At 31.8% G+C, this 20,709-nt stretch overlaps 3 protein-coding genes across 9 annotated transcripts; all 3 read left to right on the top strand.

Moving 5' to 3' along the window:
• Positions 1-1,573: 1,573 nt before the first annotated feature.
• LOC112492011 (replication protein A 70 kDa DNA-binding subunit D-like) lies at positions 1,574-4,125 on the top strand. The gene is made up of 7 exons (XM_060813974.1): positions 1,574-1,622; positions 1,842-1,920; positions 2,005-2,137; positions 2,222-2,382; positions 3,291-3,411; positions 3,540-3,795; positions 3,890-4,125. Exons 1-7 carry the CDS (start codon positions 1,574-1,576, stop codon positions 4,123-4,125), a joined length of 1,035 nt encoding a protein of 344 aa, XP_060669957.1.
• A 6,320-nt stretch (positions 4,126-10,445) lies between these two features.
• Positions 10,446-13,546, top strand: LOC132800402 (uncharacterized). Its single transcript, XM_060813975.1, has 2 exons — positions 10,446-11,046; positions 13,455-13,546. The coding sequence occupies exons 1-2, from the start codon at positions 10,446-10,448 to the stop codon at positions 13,544-13,546; spliced, it is 693 nt and encodes a 230-aa protein (XP_060669958.1).
• LOC132800014 (uncharacterized) lies at positions 13,240-17,269 on the top strand. Of its 7 annotated transcripts, XR_009634946.1 has the most exons (7): positions 13,240-13,674; positions 13,776-13,805; positions 13,876-13,960; positions 14,107-14,231; positions 14,399-14,497; positions 16,246-16,418; positions 17,130-17,269. XR_009634946.1 is itself a non-coding variant. In XM_060812896.1 (6 exons), the coding sequence occupies exons 1-5, from the start codon at positions 13,612-13,614 to the stop codon at positions 14,447-14,449; spliced, it is 354 nt and encodes a 117-aa protein (XP_060668879.1). In that variant the 5' UTR covers positions 13,240-13,611; the 3' UTR covers positions 14,450-14,497; positions 16,246-16,589. The 7 variants fall into 7 exon arrangements, 3 of the variants coding, with proteins under 3 accessions (XP_060668879.1, XP_060668889.1, XP_060668882.1); XR_009634948.1 differs by lacking the exon at positions 17,130-17,269 and having other exon boundaries at positions 14,107-14,280; positions 16,246-16,589; XM_060812896.1 differs by lacking the exon at positions 17,130-17,269 and having other exon boundaries at positions 16,246-16,589.
• The last annotated feature ends 3,440 nt before the right edge of the window (positions 17,270-20,709 follow it).

The raw sequence follows: 20,709 nt of genomic DNA on the forward strand, positions 1-20,709 counted from the left end.
CCACATTTTATGCTTCTTTTTTTATTTTGCCATACAGGTGTCAGGGTTGTGGTATGGCATGCATTATGGTTATGACGACTTACAGTATGGTAAGGATAGAGTTGGTGTACTTTATACAAAATTCTGGACTTCATTATTGTACTTCAGAAAAGACTTTGCCTTACAATGTAAGTAAAGATTTTGATTTATATCATTTAGTCAAAGCCTATTTCCTTGGTTTTCAGTATTTAAATGCCATTGGCTTTTTTTCTGTTCTATTTTTTTTTTCAGCTTTTCTCTCCCCCTACTCTCTTTATCAGTGACGACAAAGAGCCTGAGGATTGTGTTATTCACTACAAAATTGGTAACTTTAATTTTTTCCATTCCTTTGTCTTATTACTTAATTTCCTCGTGCATTTCAATTCTTTTGTGAGTTCATGAATTTCATTGTCCATGGATCTTTGCATTTTTCATTGCTTTTGTGTGCACATGCATATGATTTATATTTCAGTTCTTCACCCAATATCACATATTGATATATGAAAAACCAACATGTATTTATGTTGGGGAAAAAAAAACAGTAAAAAACAAAACAGAAAAAAGAAAAAGTAGTAGGAGAGCATGCAATCCCACAAGAGATCGTGATGGTCATTGTTTTTTTTCTCTCAGTCTAAAAAATAAATAAATAGTCAATGACTATGTCATCTATAATTTGGTTTATTTGATTCATAGTGGTTTCATTTTATGTTTTTCTAAAATATAATATAGCAAAATGGTTAGAGAAGTAAAGCTAATCAAGGATATTCAAGCTCAACAAAGAGGTTGGACAGTAAAAGTGGTGGTTATTGAGAAAGCAATGCCACGAGTTTCTAAATCAAGTCCAAACAATAACAAAGGTTAATCTTAGCTGATGAAGAAGTAAGTTTGTTTTGATAATATATTTATTTTGTATAATTTGTTTCATATATAACTCAATTTTAAGTCTCTTGTTTTTCTTATACAGGGTCATAAGATCCAGGCCACAATATATGGTGGAGACATCCACATCTTCCGAGACACACTCATAATTAGGAAAAATTATTATATTTCTAATGCTTGGGTTAAAGAAATTGGTGCACAATATCAGATTGTTCAAAATAATTTGCAATGGACTATAAATGGTCGAACCATTGTGGAAGAAGTCACTGGAGATTCAGAGATAATTGTGCCTGCTGTTTACAACTTTGTTCCGTTCTCACGACTACACACTTATATTGATTCTCTATCCCACGTCGGTATGTTTGTCTATATAGTCAATTTGTTCAGCTATATTTTATAACTTTTCATTTATATTTAATTCATCATGTGGACAAATTTCTAATGATCTATAACATTTTAATTAACTTTTGAATTTGTTTATCATCAGATGTGATTGGAATAGCGATTGAAATCAAGCCAAAAAAGGAGATAATCACGAATGATGGCTTAGAGATTGTCCAAGAGATGACTTTGATGAATGATAAGTAAGTACTCCAAAAAAATAAAAATAATTATTAATTATTAAATAAGTTAATAAACATTTTTTTTGAATTTTGATTTTAATTTTATGGATAGTATGGATACTTTGATGCTCACCATGTGGAACCAATTTGTGAACAATGAATGTACTCAAATTTTGAATATTATGAATAGAAAACCAATCATAATTGGATGTCGACTTAAAGTTAGCTCATATAATGGTATGTTTCCTTAATGACTACACTACAATTGATGTTATTTTTGAACAATTTTTATGTAATTAAAATAGTCAGCAATTTTCTAAATTAGTTTTTATTAATTCAATTTTTTTCATGCATATTTGTATTATTTATATCATCATATAGGTATCTCGCTTTCAACCAAATCCTCCAGTTCATTTGTTATTGAATCGGAGATACCACAAGCAGCTGCTTTATCAATTTGGTAATTTATATTGGAGTTTAAATTTAGAACAATTTTTCTTGTATAAAAAATAAAAATAGCAATAATTAATTTGAGCAATTACAGGTATAATGCTAATGCTGAAAAAGCCATGGACATAATATGTGGAAGGATTGGTCTTGAGACAAAGTCACTGTCTACACTTCCTTCTGTTGAGGACATCATTACCATTAAGATGATAGATAATCAACTTAATACGGTAAATTTCTTGACTATTATTTTGTTTATAATTATTAACAACTATAATATTAAGATATGTTTATACTTTTCATTATGTAAACAGGGGAGAAGCTTTTGGATCAATGGTCACATCAAAGTGACAAATTTGATTCAACCTTTTTGGTACTTAAGCTGTGAAAAATGCACAAAAGCAACTAGATATGAATTTGAACAGAGGTTTAACTGCTTGTATTGCAGACATGATCAAGTTAAAGCTATGCCAAGGTATGCATACAAATATTTGTTGTTATTATTATTATTATTGTTGTTATTATCGTCCAATTATGCAATCATCATTATATGATTGTAACTTACAACTACTGGGTTTTTTTCCCCATTAAAAACACACTAATTAATTATGCATGAAAAATTTATAATCAATGATATTATATTTTTCATCTCACGTGTGAAACATAAGATAAAGCTTTGATCTAAATGAATAGGACAAGAATAAAACAGAAAAAAGATATGATTATACCTTGCACTGATCGATTTGTACATTTGTTGAGCCCCATAGCAATCACCCCATTCTACAACTTTTGCTCATTGTCAATATGCTGCATTTAAAAGCAAAAACAGGCTACATTATGATTGAGGATCGTGCTTGCTAGCCAAAATAACAAGATTTGTTGCAAGAAAAACTCCACTATCTTTTGAGTATTTTCTGATATTTAGTTGCCATAATAATTTAGATCCACAAAAATTAATAATTTAAATTAATCATCATTATTTGAAACTCAAAAATCAAACTTAAACAGAGATCGTGTTTAAGGATTGCAACACAAAACAAAGAAAAATAACAAAATGAGCCATTTTTTATGTTAAGCATGTTCATTAGGAATTTTTATTTATAGTTTAGTAAGCAAAATATAGAACTCCATAAATTTTTGTTCTCTAAATACTTAGCTTATCTTTGTCATATAGATTATTACTTCATCTACATTATTACTTCATCACCTTTTGTTGTAATGCATTAGGTTAATGCCTCAATCTTTGCCTCTACTCTTTCCACCCAGTGCCACTTCAATTTTGTATAATATGAAATACTTTATTCAATTATTGTATAAGACATTTCATATTATTTATTTTATCATTAATTATAATCTCTAACTGGTAATTCTTCTTTTATTCAGGTGCCGAGTCATTGTTGATTTGATAGATGAGTCTTCATCATTGAATGCTACATTGTTCGGAAATCAAGCTGAAAAATTTCTTGGTTGCACTGCATATGAGTTGATGAATAAATCTGATGGGGTAATATAATTCTTTTCATATGTGTTTGTGGAAATGACTGGTTAGTTTTAACTTGTTCTTTGAAAAAACATATATAAATGATGTAAATGCTTATGTGAGTACTACCTGTGAATCTTTCTTTTTTTTAGGATTCTGTTAAAGATATTGAAAAAATTGCCACATTATCCAGTAGTTATAAGCTTCTAATTCAAGTTAAAGCATCTAAACATGAATATCGTGATATTACAAGATGGAAATACACAATCCTTTCTGTTTGTGATACTATTTCAAAAGAAATCAACACATTAACACAAACAGATACTTCAAATGATGCTGAAGTTAGTCAAGTTTTAGAAATTGTTGAAGAGCAAAGTGGAAAATCATTAGGCATAACTGAATTGAGAGGTATGAACATATTTGATACATGATATCCTAAGTGAAATTACATGAGCTTTTATTTAATGTTCTAATGCATATATATTGCAACTTTCAAAATCAGATATATCTGGAAGTGTTGACAATGCTAAGATAGAGCAAATGAGCAATGAAGATAAAGTCCTAGCTGATTTGGTTTCAAAGCCTACTGCAAGAAACAATGCAACTAAGAAACTAAAGCTGATGATTTCCAAAAGTGCAGGTGAGGCAGATCCAATAGCGCTGAATCTTGAAAGTTCTCATTTACAATTTGGTGAAGGGAGTAGGAAGCAGTTTGCCGAGCTTAAAGACAATGCTTAATTCGTTATCATGGGAACCATCTTTTTGTTAATGTGGACATGATAGATTACTATCAGTTCATAAGTAGATTATTATCAGTCTTTTGTGAATTTATAGCATATTTAGACTATACTGTGATAGTTACACCAATATTATTATTTTGTACATTGCAAGATGTAATAGAAATTGATTTAGGTATAACCTAATACATTTCTATTAAATCATGCAATTTATCTTAGGAAGATAGCAATGATGCCAAGATAGATTCATCTATGACACAAGTATTTTATGACAACTTTTTGTTTAACGAAAGTAAAATAGTAATTATGAGTTTTTATGATTGTACTTATATTTCCTATGATCATTTTTTATTTTTTGTGTTTCTTTTAGTTAATATATAAATCCATGAATAAATTAAATTTCATGATAATGGACTAGAATCAAAATAAATTGTTTATGTTTTCATTAGTTTTAAAATTAATTTATTCTCACTAAATATCTAAAACATCTCAATATTGATTGGTGTATAAAAAACAAATAAAATTGAAAGGATGAAGCTAGAATCTATTTACGAACAATAATGGTTTTTGCTTTTTCAAATTTTCTGCTTTTCTAGGTTTTCTGTTCATCTAAGAGTTGGTGATGCAACCTTGGTGCCTTTATCTAGAAAGTAATTCATTCTCAAAAGAGCGTGTCCATACCTAAAGATAAAAGACCTGTTTTAAGTATTCAAGTGGTGGAGGCTGATACATCGGACACCCATACATCGGATATTTTATATCGGACACCCATGTCTCGGACACAATTTAGCTCGGACAGACATCAGTTAGCTCGGCCAGACACAACTTAGCTTGGACAGACATAAGTTAGCTCGGCCAGACATCAGTTAGCTCGGAGACATCAGTTAGCTCGGCCAGACATCACTTAGCTCGGCCAGACATCAGTTAGCTCGGCCAGACACAACTTAGCTCGGCCAGACACAACTTAGCTCGGCCAGACATCAGTTAGCTCGGTCAGACACAACTTAGCTCGGCCAGACATCAGTTAGCTCGGCCAGACACAACTTACCTCGGCCAGACACAACTTAGCTCGGCCAGACATCAGTTAGCTCGGCCAGACATAAGCTAGCTCGGCCAGACACAACTTAGCTCGGCCAGACATCAGTTAGCTCGGCCAGACATCAGTTAGCTCGGCCAGACACTACTTAGCTCGGCCAGACATCAGTTAGCTCGGCCAGACACTACTTAGCTCGGCCAGACATCAGTTAGCTCGGCCAGACACTACTTAGCTCGGCCAGACATAAGTTAGCTCGGCCAGACACAACTTAGCTCGGCCAGACATCAGTTAGCTCGGCCAGACACAAGTTAGCTCGGCCAGACATCAGTTAGCTCGGCCAGACACAACTTAGCTCGGCCAGACATAAGTTAGCTCGGCCAGACACAACTTAGATCGACCAGACATCAATTAGCTCGGCCAGACACAACTTAGCTCGGCTAGACATCAGTTAACTCGGCCAGACACAACTTAGCTCGGCCAGACACAACTTAGCTCGGCCAGACATAAGTTAGCTCGGCCAGACATCAGTTAGCTCGGCCAGACACAACTTAGCTCGGCCAGACATCAGTTAGCTCGGCCAGACACAACTTAGCTCGGCCAGACATCAGTTAGCTAGGCCAGACACAACTTAGCTCGGCCAGATATCAGTTAGCTCGGCCAGACACAACTTAGCTCGGCCAGACAGAAGTTAGCTTGCGCCAGACATCAGTTAGCTCGACCAGACACAACTTAGCTCGGCCAGACATAAGTTAGCTCGGCCAGACATCAGTTAGCTCGGCCAGATACAACTTAGCTCGACCAGACATAAGTTAGCTCGGCCAAACACAACTTAGATCGGCCAGACATCAGTTAGCTCGGCCAGACACAGCTTAGCTCGGCCAGACACAACTTAGCTCGGCCAGACATCAGTTAGCTCGGCCAGACACAACTTAGCTCGGCCAGACATCAGTTAGTTTTGATCCAATATGTATCAAAAAATAAATGTAAAATGAAGAAATAATTTATGTTTTGATGTGTATATAAATATGTGCATACAATATATATATATATATATATATATATATATATATATGATTTTCAAAGTAAATTAAAAAAAATAAATATTTTTGTTGAATATTTTATCATATGTGAGATGTAGTAAATTTTTTCACTTTAAATATTAAATAAATTTCTGTTAAATGGACTGGACTTTTTTGTTAATAAACAATGGATTGGACTTACTCCAACTATTGCTTTGCATTAGCCTTTTATCTTTTATCTATTACGTTAATTAAAATCCTTGAATGTTCCATCACATATTTGATCTTCAACAGTTGCAATACTGGTGAGATCCACATTTTATGCTTCTTTTTTTATTTTGCCATACAGGTGTCAGGGGTTGTGGTATGGCATGCATTATGGTTATGATGACTTACAGTATGGTAAGGATAGAGTTTGTATACTTTATACAAAATTCTGGACTTCATTATTGTACTTCAGAAAAGACTTTGCCTTACCATGTAAGTAAAGATTTTGATTTATATCATTTAGTCAAAGCCTATTTCCTTGGTTTTCAATATTTAAATGCCATTGGCTTTTTTTCTTTTCTATTTTTTTTTTTTGTTTTCAGCTTTTCTCTCCCCCTACTCTCTTTATCAGTGACGACAAAGAACCTGAGGATTGTGTTATTCAGGTATTTATACATTTGGCCTCACTTTTTAGGTGTTTTTTTTTTTAAATAAAGAATTAGCAAGTGTGGTTTTCTTTAAATAAAAAATAGAAAATTTTTTTTCTTTGCTGATGTCTCTGTAAACATTTTGTTTTTTAGGTGTTCGTTGTTGCTATAGCTTAAATTTGGCCTCACTTTTGTTTATTAGAGAGTTTGGTAAGCTTGTATATATTTTCAATTCTAATTTATCATTGATAGGTGAGAGTATGGAAAAACAAAAACAAGATCAACAAAAATATGATAGTATGTCAAATGCTAAAACAGAAGAAAAAAATAAAAAATGAAGAGAGAAAAGGCTATTACGTAATGAATTACTAAACATAAATGTTAGACGAGACCGTTTATTTTTGAAAACTTCATTTGTTGAATGTCACAGTAATAACATTGGAAATACATCTGAAGCAATGATAGGTGTTGATGAAGGAAGAAAAAAAGAAGATAATTTAGGAATAGAAAACACCTATTCTAAAAAGAGCAAGACAAATGGTATGCATATAAAAGATAATGATAATTTAGTAATAGTTAATAAGAAGGAAGAACAATTAAGAAAAAGAAGAGAAAGATATGCAAAAAAATCGAAAGGGAAAAAAAAACTAATTAATAAGCAACAAACCAAAGAAGGAAATGCACATAATGAAATGTTAAAAATTATATATTTAGGATCTTCATCAAATCAGGTTGGTATTAATGATGCAGAAAATTTACCCATTGGATATGTAACTAAGAGTGGCATAGTTAATGCACATTTGAAAAATCAAATTGAAAACGAGTCATTAATATCTAATAAAGGAACAAGTGTTTGTAAGAAAAGAAAGCAACGAAAAAACATTTTGAAAGAAATAGTTAGTAGTGTGCATGTTCTATCAAATCCTACATTATGTAATCATTGCAATGCTAAAATATTACAATATGAACCCAAGGGATTTTGTTGTCAAATGGAGAAGTTTTATTGGTTCATAATAAAATGCCTATTGAGTTGTATGAATTATTTACTTTAGATGCTGAAGAAGCAAAAGAATTTAGAAAATATGTTAGAACCTACAATAATACATTTGCTTTCACTTCTTTTGGTGTCAAATATGATAAACAACTTTGTATGAGAAATAAAGATATTTACACTTTTCGTGTACAAGGACAGGTCTATCATTTCATAAAATGAATTGTTACCTATGGATAAGCAACCATCATATCTACAATTATATTTTTACGACACTGAACATGAGTTAGAAAATCATCTTCGCTGTTCTAATTCAATGAATTTAATGTTGCTACAAAAAATAACCAACATTCTTTCTGTGAATCCTTATGTAAAGTTTTTTCGAAGCTTGAAAGATATTGAAAATTTACAAAATTATTCTATTCATATCAAATCTGATGTCGGATTAGATCAGAGAGTGTATAATCTTCCCACTGCATCTCAAGTAGCTGCTATATGGATAGAAGATATGAATTCTGAAAATAGAAATCGTGAAATTGTTGTGTATAATCAAGCTGGATATAGTCATAAAATAGAATACTATTTTGGTTGTTATGATGCATTACAATATCCTTTGATATTTCCTTTTGGAGATGCTGGTTGGCATCAAGGAATAAAAAAAATTAACAAAAAAAAAAAAAAGACAATCATATTGTGAAGGTCAATTTTTGACCAATGTGACTGAAATGGATTCTATTGTAGACATGCTTGATAAGGAAACAGAAGGTGTATTTTTTTTTTTTTTTAAACAACAGAATTTATGTATGTATATATATTTTCAATAGTCTTGCTAACTTATCTTCTTTGCAATTTTTCTACAGTGATGGGAATGAAGAAGAAAAGAAATAGCGTTTCATGTCGTGAGTATTATTCTTATAAGTTGCAAATTAGATCACTAAATGATTCGATGATTTTGCATATAGGACGTCTTTTGCAACAATTTGTTGTAGATATGTATGTAAAATTAGAAACTTCTAGGCTTGATTATTTTAGAAAAAATCAAACTGAAATTCGTGCTGAATTGTATCAAGGAATTATGGATAGTGTTGATGTTGGAGAAACTAGGGGCATAAAAGTTGGTCGAAGAATTATATTGCCTTCTACTTTTATCGGTGGTCCTAGAGATATGCGTAGAAGGTACATGGATGCAATAACTTTAGTTCAAAATTTGGAAAGCCAGATATTTTCCTTACTATGACATGCAATCCAAATGGGATAGAAATTAAACAAGAATTGATAAAAAATGAGGAAGCACAAAATAGACCAGATTTAGTTTCACGTGTGTTTAGAGCTAAATTAGAAGAGTTGAAGAAAGATCTTTTTAAAGATGAAATTTTTGGTCCAGTAGCTGCACATGTACATGTAATTGAATTTCAAAAAAGAGGTTTACCACATGCTCATATATTAATCATTTTAAAATCTAATTCAAAGTTACTATGTCCCGATATATTTGATAAGATTGTATGTGCTGAAATACCAAATAAGAATGATAATTTACATTTATTTTCTGCTGTAAAAAAACACATGATGCATGGACCTTGTGGAAAATTTAATCCTAAAAACATATGTATGAAAAAAGATGGTACTTGTAAAAATAAATTTCCTATGTCATTTACATCAAAAACTGTTTTAGGGAAAAATTCTTTTCCATTGTATAGAAGACGTGATGATGGTTGTAAAGTTAAGGTTAGAAGATCTATTCTAGATAATCGATGGGTGGTTCCTTACAATCCTTATCTGCTTGCAAAGTTTGACTGCCACATAAATGTTGAAATATGTTCTACAATAAAGGCTGTTAAATATTTATATAAATATATATACAAAGGACATGATAAAGTTGCAATGAATATAAAGTCATTTAAAAATGATGAAGATATTGATGAAATACATAGTTTTCAGTCTGCTAGATGGATATCACCGCCTAAAGCGATGTGGAGAATTTATGGCTTTTCTTTAAATGAAATGCATCCACATGTAATGACATTACAAATTCATTTGGAAAATAAGCAAATGATGAGTTTCAAGAATTCTGTTAATTTACAATCTGTTGTGAATAATGATTTCTTTGCAAAAACTATGCTTACTGAATATTTTGTTATGAATCGTGTAAATGTAAATAGTAGACAATTATTATATAGGGAGTTTCCTGCACATTATGTTTGGTCATCCCAATTTAAAACTTGGAATATACGCAAACGGTGTGATGTTGTTGGTAGAATTGTAAATGTGAATCCATTTGATCATGAGAGGTATTATCTAAGATTATTATTAAATCATGTTAGGGGAGCCACACCTTTTGATGATCTTAAATGTGTAAATGGTGTTCAATGCTTATCATATCGTGATGCAGCTTTGTTGTATGGTCTATTAGAATCTGATAATAGTTTTGAATTATGCTTGGAGGAAGCATCTTTGTACCAAATGCCTTATAGTTTACGAAGGTTGTTTGCTACTTTATTAGTATATTGTAGTCCAAGTAATCCGAGAGATTTATGGATTAAATATGAGAAAGCATTATCTGATGATTTTAAATATTTAAATTATAGTGATAGAGTTAAAAGATCAAAAGTTTTAGGACATATTAACATTATCCTGGAATCAATGGGAAAAACTTTAGCTGATTATGATCTTTTGGAATTTGACATTGATGACAATGATATTCATGATGATAATAGAGAAATTAGTGAGGAATTATCGATTGTTATAAATGATGATGATATTGCATGTGCACAATCTTTAAATATTGAACAAAAATATGCATACGATCAAATATTAGATAAAGTGTTCTCTAAAGTACCTGGTTTGTTTTTCATTGATGGCCCTGGTGGAAGTGGAAAAACTTTCTTATATAAAACAATTCTTGCTGCTGTTAGATCAAAAGGTTTAATTGCCCTTGATACAGCATCTTCAGGAGTTGCAGCTTCCATTTTACCTGGTGGAAGAACAGCTCATTCCAGGTTTAAAATACCTTTAGTGATGGAAGAACATAATACATGTCATGTTAGTAAACAATCAGGATTAGCGAAACTTATGAAAGATGCAAGTTTAATAGTATGGGATGAAGCTCCGATGGTAAAAAAGGAAGCAATTGAATCATTAGATAAGATGTTACAAGATATAAATGAATGTGATTTGTTATTTGGTGGTAAAGTAGTTGTTTTTGGTGGGGATTTTAGACAAGTTATTCCTGTAGTTCCAAAAGGTACTAGAGAAGAAGTTATAAATTCATCTTTAGTTAATTCATATTTATGGCCAAAATTACATAAAATAAAATTAAGTCAAAATATGCGAGCTCAATTTGATCCTTTATTTAGTCAATATTTGTTACGCATTGGTGATGGAGTTGAAGAATATATTCATGATGATTATATTAAACTGCCATGTCAAATGATTGTTCCAAATGTTGATAAAGAAGATGCATTCGATAACTTAATTAAACATGTATTTCTTGAAATTGAAAAGTATGCTGAAAACTTAGATTTTATGATAAATAGAGCTATTTTAACACCTAAAAATGATTATGTGGATCAAATTAATAATGTCTTAATAAATAGATTTGTAGGTGATACAATAACATATTATAGTTATGATGAATGTTTAAATAAAAGTCAACAAGATATTCATGAAGATTTCTTGAATATGTTAGTGCCTAATGGATTTCCTCCACATGAATCAAGATTAAAAGTAAATTGTCCAGTTATACTATTAAGGAATATTAATCCTTCTGAAGGGCTATGCAATGGAACAAGATTAATTTGTCGTAGATTTGATCAAAATGTGATAGATGCTGAAATTAGTGTTGGAGAATATCGAGGAAAAAGAGTTTTCTTACCTAGAATTCCATTTATGCCAATAGAGAATGTAAAAGATGTCTTACATTTTAAACGTAAACAATTTCCAATACGATTATGTTTTGCAATGACAATTAATAAAGCTCAAGGACAAACATTAGACTATGTTGGTGTATATTTACCGAAACCAGTTTTTTCTCATGGTCAGTTATATGTGGCTTTGTCTAGAGCAAAGATGGGACAATGTATAAAAATTTTGAATATTATGTCTTCAATAGATGAATTAGATTATACATTGACCAAAAATGTTGTATTTCATGAATTGTTGAGTTTAGTAAATTCTTCAAATAGGAAAGCTCAATGTATGTTACTTATATTATTGATGTTATTTTTATTTATTTATTTATTTTAAATTTTCTGGTCATTTTTTATATATTTGAAATCATGCTTTTGAACATATATGATTGTTTTGTTTTTTTAGGGATTGAGGTCAATTCCATTAGAATATATATAATACATCGGACATCCATACACCGGATATTTTATGATGCGATTTGGATATTAAATTTATGAAAAACTTGGGATAAAATGATTAATTTCTTTATGTTTGTTAATAATTTAAGATTAAATCCTTCTAAACAAATTGAAAAATGTTAATTAAAAAAACTAATTTAACAATTTTTTTATTCAAACTTTTCCATATTACTTCAAAGCTATTAAACATTCAAATTTTAATCCAAACCACGTGCATCGCACGTGGCCATACCTAGTAGAATTTAAACAAGGTAAAAAAAGAGATGAAGAAATACGATGAGGTTGTCAAGGTTCCATATGGAGAAACCATCACCATATTATAATAGTAGAAGGCTTACTAGATCAAAAAGCCTAAACATTAGAATGGATATGTACTCTCATGTGAAGAAGTTGAGAATTCTTCCTACAGTACTCAAGTTTCACAGTCAATTTAAAGCGCTTGTCCAAACGTCAAAAATATTCTGACTTAAGAAATTCCTCCAGATTATAGTGAACTTAAAGAAAATTCCTCTCTATTTGTGCTGATAATCATGCATCGTTCAAGTATCCTCATCCATTATGGAAAAATGAGACATTATTTGTCCCATTATCTTTCAAGCTTAGCGAAGATACTAATCGAACCAAAGCATCTCACTTAGGAATGTCACCATCTAATCTAACCCCTGTCAGAGATGGTGATCCTTACTTCTCAAACAAAGATTGATTGAACCACCACATTAGATTGAGTTTGTAAAGCTTTCTATATAGAAAAAAGAGCTGAAAAATTAAAAGGGAAAAAATAAATTACTGACTAACCACAAGCCATTGAATCAATTTCTCAAAGATGATAAATTTCTTTTTTCCCACCTTTACTAGGCCTATATATTTGCAAACTTTGATCTTAAGGTGGGATTTTGACAAATAACAATCCATCCCTTTAATAAGTACAAACAACAGTCTATATTCCTAATGTCCAATATCAATGGACCATTCTTCCTTTCGGCCTAAAGGTTCCTCCTTGTTCCAAAAAACAATGACAAGGATATTTGGGCCCATCCTTGACAGAACCCTCATCTACATAAATGATAGGGTTTTTTCGATAAATAGCCACCATACAACTCTATTTTAGAAAAATAGCAAATTTTTTTATTTTTTTAAAAACTAACCAATATTTTACCCATTTGGACTAAAGTACCCTTATCTATATATATATATATATTTTTTTTTGTTCTTTTCTCTATCAAAACGCAGGGCCATGTATAAGGGTTTCAGTTTTTTTTTTTTTACTTTCCCTTTGAAAACGCAGCTAGGGCATTTCAAAAATTACCATCCCGGCCACCATTTTCACCGACTTTCGTCTCCCATTCGCCGGCATCGTCCTCGTCCATTGTAACATAGCATCCTTATAAGTGCTCAATCGTTTTCTCCCATATTCTGTTTTGGGCATGTGCTAGGCGTACACTATGGAGTTGGAAGCAGAGGTTGCAAAGTTGAAAGAAGAGAACCAGGAATTGAAGAAAAAGCAGGTAAATTTTCATGCGTACGCTTATATAAATCAGTGATTGCAAATAAGCTTGCGTTCCATTCCTGTGGCTAACAATTTTGTGGTTATCTTTGGTTGCTGCAGGCAGAAATGCTAGAAATGCAGAAGAATCAGGTATTGCTCTGACTTATTATATCCTGTCAGTCCCCCTGAAATATTCAATTTAAATATTTGATTCTTTCAGCTAATATTGCATCCAGATTCAGTTCAATTCAACCATGTCCAATTCTTAATGCTCGCTATCTTAAGCAGATTCTATTTTCCTTATGGTAAATTGGACAAAATGTTGGTAACCGAACTCAGCAAGGATATGATCCATAGTTTTCGGATTACTTGTTATTGTGTTTGCAAATTTAATATTGCTGTTCCAGTTTGACATTTATCATAACTAAAGGTAAATTCTATTATAATGTAGGCAATGGAGATGATGAATGTGCAGCGGGGAGTAAAGAAACGGTGCTTGAGACGAACGCAGACTGGTCCATGGTGAAGCATGAAGGGATTGTGATTTCTGTGGTTGAAAATTATGGCACTCAGGCTGTAAATATCTTTTAAGGCAAATGCGTTTTTCTGGTGTAGATCAAAAGAGGTTTAGTGTGCTGTAGATTAAACCTTCCTTAATATTTTACTTGCTAGCTTTGTACATTTATTTATATTATTATTTTTCATTTTTTTATACATTTTCTTACTCTTGCATGATGAAATAGTACTCTAGGTACCCATATGTCATTATCTGCTGGCAAATTGTGCATTATTGAAGTTCTAAAGAAACAAGTGGCAGAAGACAGGGGAGCCATACATATATGGTAGGAAATGTGTGTGCGTATATATATATATATATATATATATTAGAATATTTTATTTTTTTGGATGACTATATTATAGAATATATATTTGTATATATAATATATATGATAACATTGTCATGCTGGCAAATTGCAAATTCTTTATGGATCAGCAATGCGCAAATACATGTATAAATACGAAACATCTAAATAATCAGTTAGTCTTGAGCTTCTTTGAAAATAATTTCTATACTTAGATCTAAGCCATCTAGAAATGGAATTTGTAAATGGAATTTGTTGAGTTGTATAGGATAGCAAGGTGTTTGAAGTGACTTTCACAGTTCACACTACAATCTTGCCAAACTATTTTGGTGGTTTTGTTTACTTTCTTAATAAAAACATCACATTTTTTGTCCACTCTACACCAATATATATATATATATATATATTATCTCTGTTTTAGAAAACCTGCTGTCCACGGATTATCATGAACCCACTTATACATATAAATAAAATTGTTGAGCAATCAAAACCAAAAGATTATTACGCATGTGATAGATTCAAAACTATGTCATTTTGAGTATTTAATCCTGATATGAATCTTCAACATGACATATGATCTGGTTTAGCTATCAATGCAATCTATCTTGCTTGCTAGGTCCCAACCGATATTATATATTATATGCATATATATTCATTAAAATATCAGAGATATCTATATCATGTATCTATAATCTATATATTAATAATATGCGTCTGTCTGAGCTTGTTATTTTCCAATCTTACCTAAATTTTAACTGCTATATCTTCATCATGTTATATATACAGTTTTCTAGGGAAACCAATTTAACAATTTTACAATATAGTACGATATTATAAGAGAAATGGTAAAGATTTGCAAGTAGAGTCCAAAAGAAAGTGAGACAAGGATTTGAAATGAAATTAAAGAGAGAGAAATATATGCCTCCTGTCTAGGTAGAAATAATATCTTTGAGATGGTGATGGATGAGAGGCAAATTTTGAAATACAACAATATATGTCTTCTCATGAAAGACATGAACATTTCATGGAAGGTAGATCATAAATGCATGCAAGTTGCATTCGATTTGGAGACGAACTACATACATGTATTTATGTATGGACCATTTTATTACAAAATTACATATTTCCTGGCATCTTACTTCTATCAACTCAGTCCCATTAACTTTTGGTCATTAACTTTTGGACCTTCAATTAATTTTTATGTCACAAATGTTCCCACCACATTACCATCCTCACCTTTTTCATTAATTTTTCGTTTTCAATTTTATTTTCAGTTGCATTGTTTTTTTGCTATTATATTCTCCATAAGAAAGACAGCTCCATATCTATATATGCATTAATTGTTTGCAATTTGTACTTCTCTACTATGTTCAGTTGAGCATTGAACTTTTTTTCTTTTTCTTTTTTTTTTTTTCCTTTATTTCTTCTTTTGTTTTTGGCCAAAGCAAACGGTAGAAATAATTCCATGCCAAACAGGAGGTTGATTAGCTATCAATGTTTATCTTAACCAGCCTGATAATTTGCTCAACTTATTCAATAAGGCAAATGATATGGAATTGTATGGATTATATTTGTTTAAAAGGGTTTATGCTTCTTGTGGTTTTTTTCTGTTGGTGGAAAATTTCCAAATTTCTCATATGCTCTTGTTCATATGCACATCTTACACATATAATATGCTAAATTTGATTGCTGCATGGTTACTAATATTGATTTTCTATTTCTTTCAGCATTGGAGGAGCAACTGATGGACTGAGCAGAAAATTGAAGCACAAAATTTGCGATCGTGGAGTTACAAGTGCAAGCTGATAAAATTACACATACACTCACAGAGATAGATAAAGAGAGAGAGATATATATAAATAGATAGAGAAGCATTGGTGGTGGTTTGTCCCCCATTAATGTAAGTTGCTTCTCTGTACAACATAGAAAATATTTTGCAAACTAATTTCGCTTTAATGTAACGAACTTATTTGAAAACCTTTAGTTGTGCTGTATTGAATGAGTTTTACAATTTTGAACTTTGTCATTATGCGCTATGCTTATAATATTGTTTTATTTGGTGTGACAGAAATGTTTGTGTTGCATGGTTAGAATGTGAAATGTGAAATTAAAACTATTGTGAAGTTGTGTTTTTGTTTGAATTTAATGGGAGGTTTGAATGTGAAACCATAATATATCTATAGGTTATCTTTACGAAGCAATGTATAATGTACACTACTAATGTATAATGTATTATGCGCTGGTTTGAAAATCCCGTTAGGTGTATGTTATTTTGGTTCTGGAAAATTTTCCACCCCGAGGAAAATATTTTCTCTTTTTTTCCTCCTGGCGGGAATTTTTTTACTCCTGGAGGAAAAAATTTCCTCCAGGCGGAAAATGTTTTCCTCCTGGAGGAAATTTTTCCGCCTGGAGGAAATTTTTTCCTCCAGGCGAATTTCCTCCAGGAGGAAAACATTTTTCCCCTGGAGGAAATTTTTTCCTCCAGGCGGAAAACCTTTTCCTCCAGGCGGAAAATTTTTTCCTCCAGGCGGAAAAATTGTCCTTCAGGCTTTTCTCGTGTCGGAAAAAATGTTTCCTCCATCTGTTATGTTTTGTTGTATTTGATTTGCAGATAAATGGATTCAGATTACCAACGAAGGTTTTGGGACTCGGAGATATCGAGGGCAAAGGTTAATTGTAGATCGAACTTCTGGAAAGCCGTGTCGGATATTAAGTTCAAACTGACTCCAGCCCAAATAAAGAAGTTTGAGGATAGCTCCACCGAGGATAGCCCAAAGACAAACATTATATAAGATGAAGATGGAATTAACAAAAAATGTAGTGACATTTAAAATCAATAACCATTTTAAATAAAAATAAAATTGATATATGTTTGTTTTTATTTTCAAAATCATTTGGACATTTCATAAAATGATATGTAAACTAAAGATTGAAAATCAATTCCAGAAAGCATCTGTGTACATTATCAAAAATTCTCACAACAAATATTTCTCCATTTTTAAATGTGGTTGCACGTAGTCGCCATTTACAAGTATTTTCCAAGCATACAACCTCATACCGTTGTGTAGTTGATCGTGTCACCTTGAACTCCTTATTTTCTCTCATGCAATAGATACTCAGTTTATTCTGTAGGTCACGTTTGTTGCGAAATAATTGTCCAACTACTATGCTCTCACAGCCAGTGAACTTTGACGAAAATATGGCCATAGAACCACTTCTGTTGCTCGATGATATGTGGTCACTTGTAGCACGATGAACCCTAACATCATCAACTCCTTCATTGTTCATTTCAGGATGCATATCATTATCATTATCCGGCAACTCATGATCAAAATCTACATCATTATGACCAACATCATCCCCTGCTGCATTGTAATTCTCATCATGATCAATATGATGCAACTGCTCATACTCCTCGTCGTTAGGAAACCGTTCAGCATAGTCACCTCCAACATCAACTCCTTCGTGAATGTTAAATGATGTCCAGGCCCTCCCACGAATTTCCTGAGATGTAGCCTGAATTGGTTCAGTACCGGAAGCTTGTGGTAGACGACCGCCAATTGGAGGACAAGAAAAAGAATGAAGATTACTCCCACTATCCGAAGCAAATGTTGTTTGATGAACATTTCTACATACATGTTCAACTTTTGAAATCACCTCAACATACAATGGAGGCCGCATCATTGTCATCCCTTCATTCCTCACTTCTTGAAGAAAGCATTTCACATCCCTATCACATCGTATTTCTGTAGGATCCAACTTTTCTGCACATCGTCCATATATCCATTTTAGCTTTAGCAAATATTCATTTCGATCTATCTCAATAGAATTGAAAATCTCATCCTCTAACTCTGATTTTGTGCATCTCTTGCCGACGGAAACCATTACATTTTTACCATTTCGATATTCCCAATCACCACTATCATTTTGTACCAATGTTCCATTGTATAAAACCGCAATTACAATGTCATCATCTTCCATTTGACTACAAAATTAAATGAATAACGTTAAACTAAATCAATAAATATATAAAATTTTGAATAATATTAAACAAACATATTAATTGTATTAAAAAAGTTGATTCTGTTTTTTTTTTTCGGGCCAAATATAGCTTTTTCCTACTGGCGGAAAACTGGCGGAAAATTGGCGAAAAATTAGCGGAAATTTGCGAAAACTGACAAACTGGAGGAAATTGGCGGAAACTGACAAACTGGAGGAAATTGGCGGAAATTCATCTTTTTCGCCAAATTTCCTCCGTTTTTACTGTTTTTCGCGATTTTTCAGTTTTACACAAAATTTCTCACATTTTCAAACCATATGCCACCTAAAGTATCTTTAAAATCACATAGAACATCTCATAAATCAATTTCTTGCATACCCATATCAAATAAAAAGCTTAAAAAACCCTAAACTAATAAAACTTACAAGAAAAAATAGAAAAACAAAAAACAAAAAAAACACATATTTCCTTACTTTCATCTAATAAGAAAAAAGATAAAATTTTTACCTGATTTTAGTTTGAGATATGAGAAAATAAAAAAAAAATGAGAGTGAGAGGCGATGAGATGCAAAGAGTTTAGAGAAACCCCACAAACAGTTTTGTATAAACCCCACCCCCACGAACGAACGGCTGTGTAGAAGAAAGGAAAGCTTTTGTGTAATTTTCAATTTTATCAAGGGTATTTTTGTCCTAAGGTGGCTAGTTTTTAAAAAAACAAAAAATTTTGCTATTTTTCTAAAATGGAGTTGTAAGATGACTATTTATGGGAAAAACCCTAAATGATATCCTACTCTTTTCTAATACCCAAGAAGCCCATAAGAATTTGCTAGCCCAATTCCTTGATTTGGCCCAAGGCATGGAATTTTGCTATAAAAAAAGAAAAGCAAATTGGCCCATTTCGAAATTGATTTCTTGGAAATGCATTTTAACCAAGACAAGTATGAGCCAAGACCTCACATCACCCAAGAATTGCCCTTTCCTTACTCAAACTTATCTAATAAAGCAAATACAACAATTCCTTGGCATCATAAGCATTGTCAAAAACTTTATCCCATAAGTTTACATCCATATTAGCTATCTGTCAAAACTTCTTAAAAAAAATCCTCCACTATGGGGAAAAGAACAAACACATGCAATTCAAAATCTCAAAAAAATAGTACATAAACCTCCTCCTTTAAAAATCCCAAATAGTGGAAAAAAAATCTTTCAGACATACAAAAGTGATCTTCCTTGGAGAGCAATATTGGTAGAAGAGATTGATGGACATTACCATTACTATAGCCATGCCATTGGACAGTTTAAACCATCAGAACAACATTATCACACATTTTACAAGAAAATCTTAGTGATAAAGTATAAAATCCAAAAATTTGAATTTCATTTAATTGGGTACAAATTTCTAATCCAGATGGATAATTTATCTTTTCCAAGAATGGAATTTAAAAGGCCCTATCAAATCCTCAATCACTAAGATTGAAGGATTGGTTTGCGAAGTATGACTTTAAAATTTCCTATATAAAAAGCTAACGTAATGTCATCGCAGATATGTTATCTAGCAAATCCAAGTCCATTCATATTGTATGCAGAATTGCTACATTTCTTTAATACTCATGACTAAAGCATCTAATGGACCTTAAAAAGATTTGATCCAAAAAACCTTCCTTTCAAGGCTTAAAAACTTACCAGCTCTTAGACACATCAAATAGTTTGCCCCACAACCATTTTTTTCTCCTTCATGGCTAGAATCCTTTAGAGAACCAATAACACATATGTGGTTTTTTAACTCAGTCATTCCCTTCTTTTTACCCTACAATCTAAATTCTAAAGCCGTTTTTAATGGGGATGACCTTTGCTTTCTTTGGTGTGCTACTATTCTATACAGCATACCTCTTTCCTTTCATCTTATTAATCTCTTTGAACAGCTTCAGAATATTTCAAAAATTGATTTTCTCATTTAGACTTTCCTATAATAGTTTGAACCTATTTCTTGGTATATAAAGCAGGCTGAAAAGATTGTTGCAGAAAATAATATTTGGAAGATGACTCCAGAAGATGCTGAAAAATGTTACATCTATTTTCATAATAAAAAAGCGATATTATTACACTCACACTACAAATTTATTTTGGTCTCAGAATATTACCTTTGAATGGAACATCACTTTTGAAGCATCGTCCTCCTCTAAAAATAAAG

The sequence above is a fragment of the Ziziphus jujuba genome, chromosome 1, assembly GCF_031755915.1.
Source record: "Ziziphus jujuba cultivar Dongzao chromosome 1, ASM3175591v1".
NCBI classification, from domain to species: Eukaryota; Viridiplantae; Streptophyta; class Magnoliopsida; order Rosales; family Rhamnaceae; genus Ziziphus; species Ziziphus jujuba.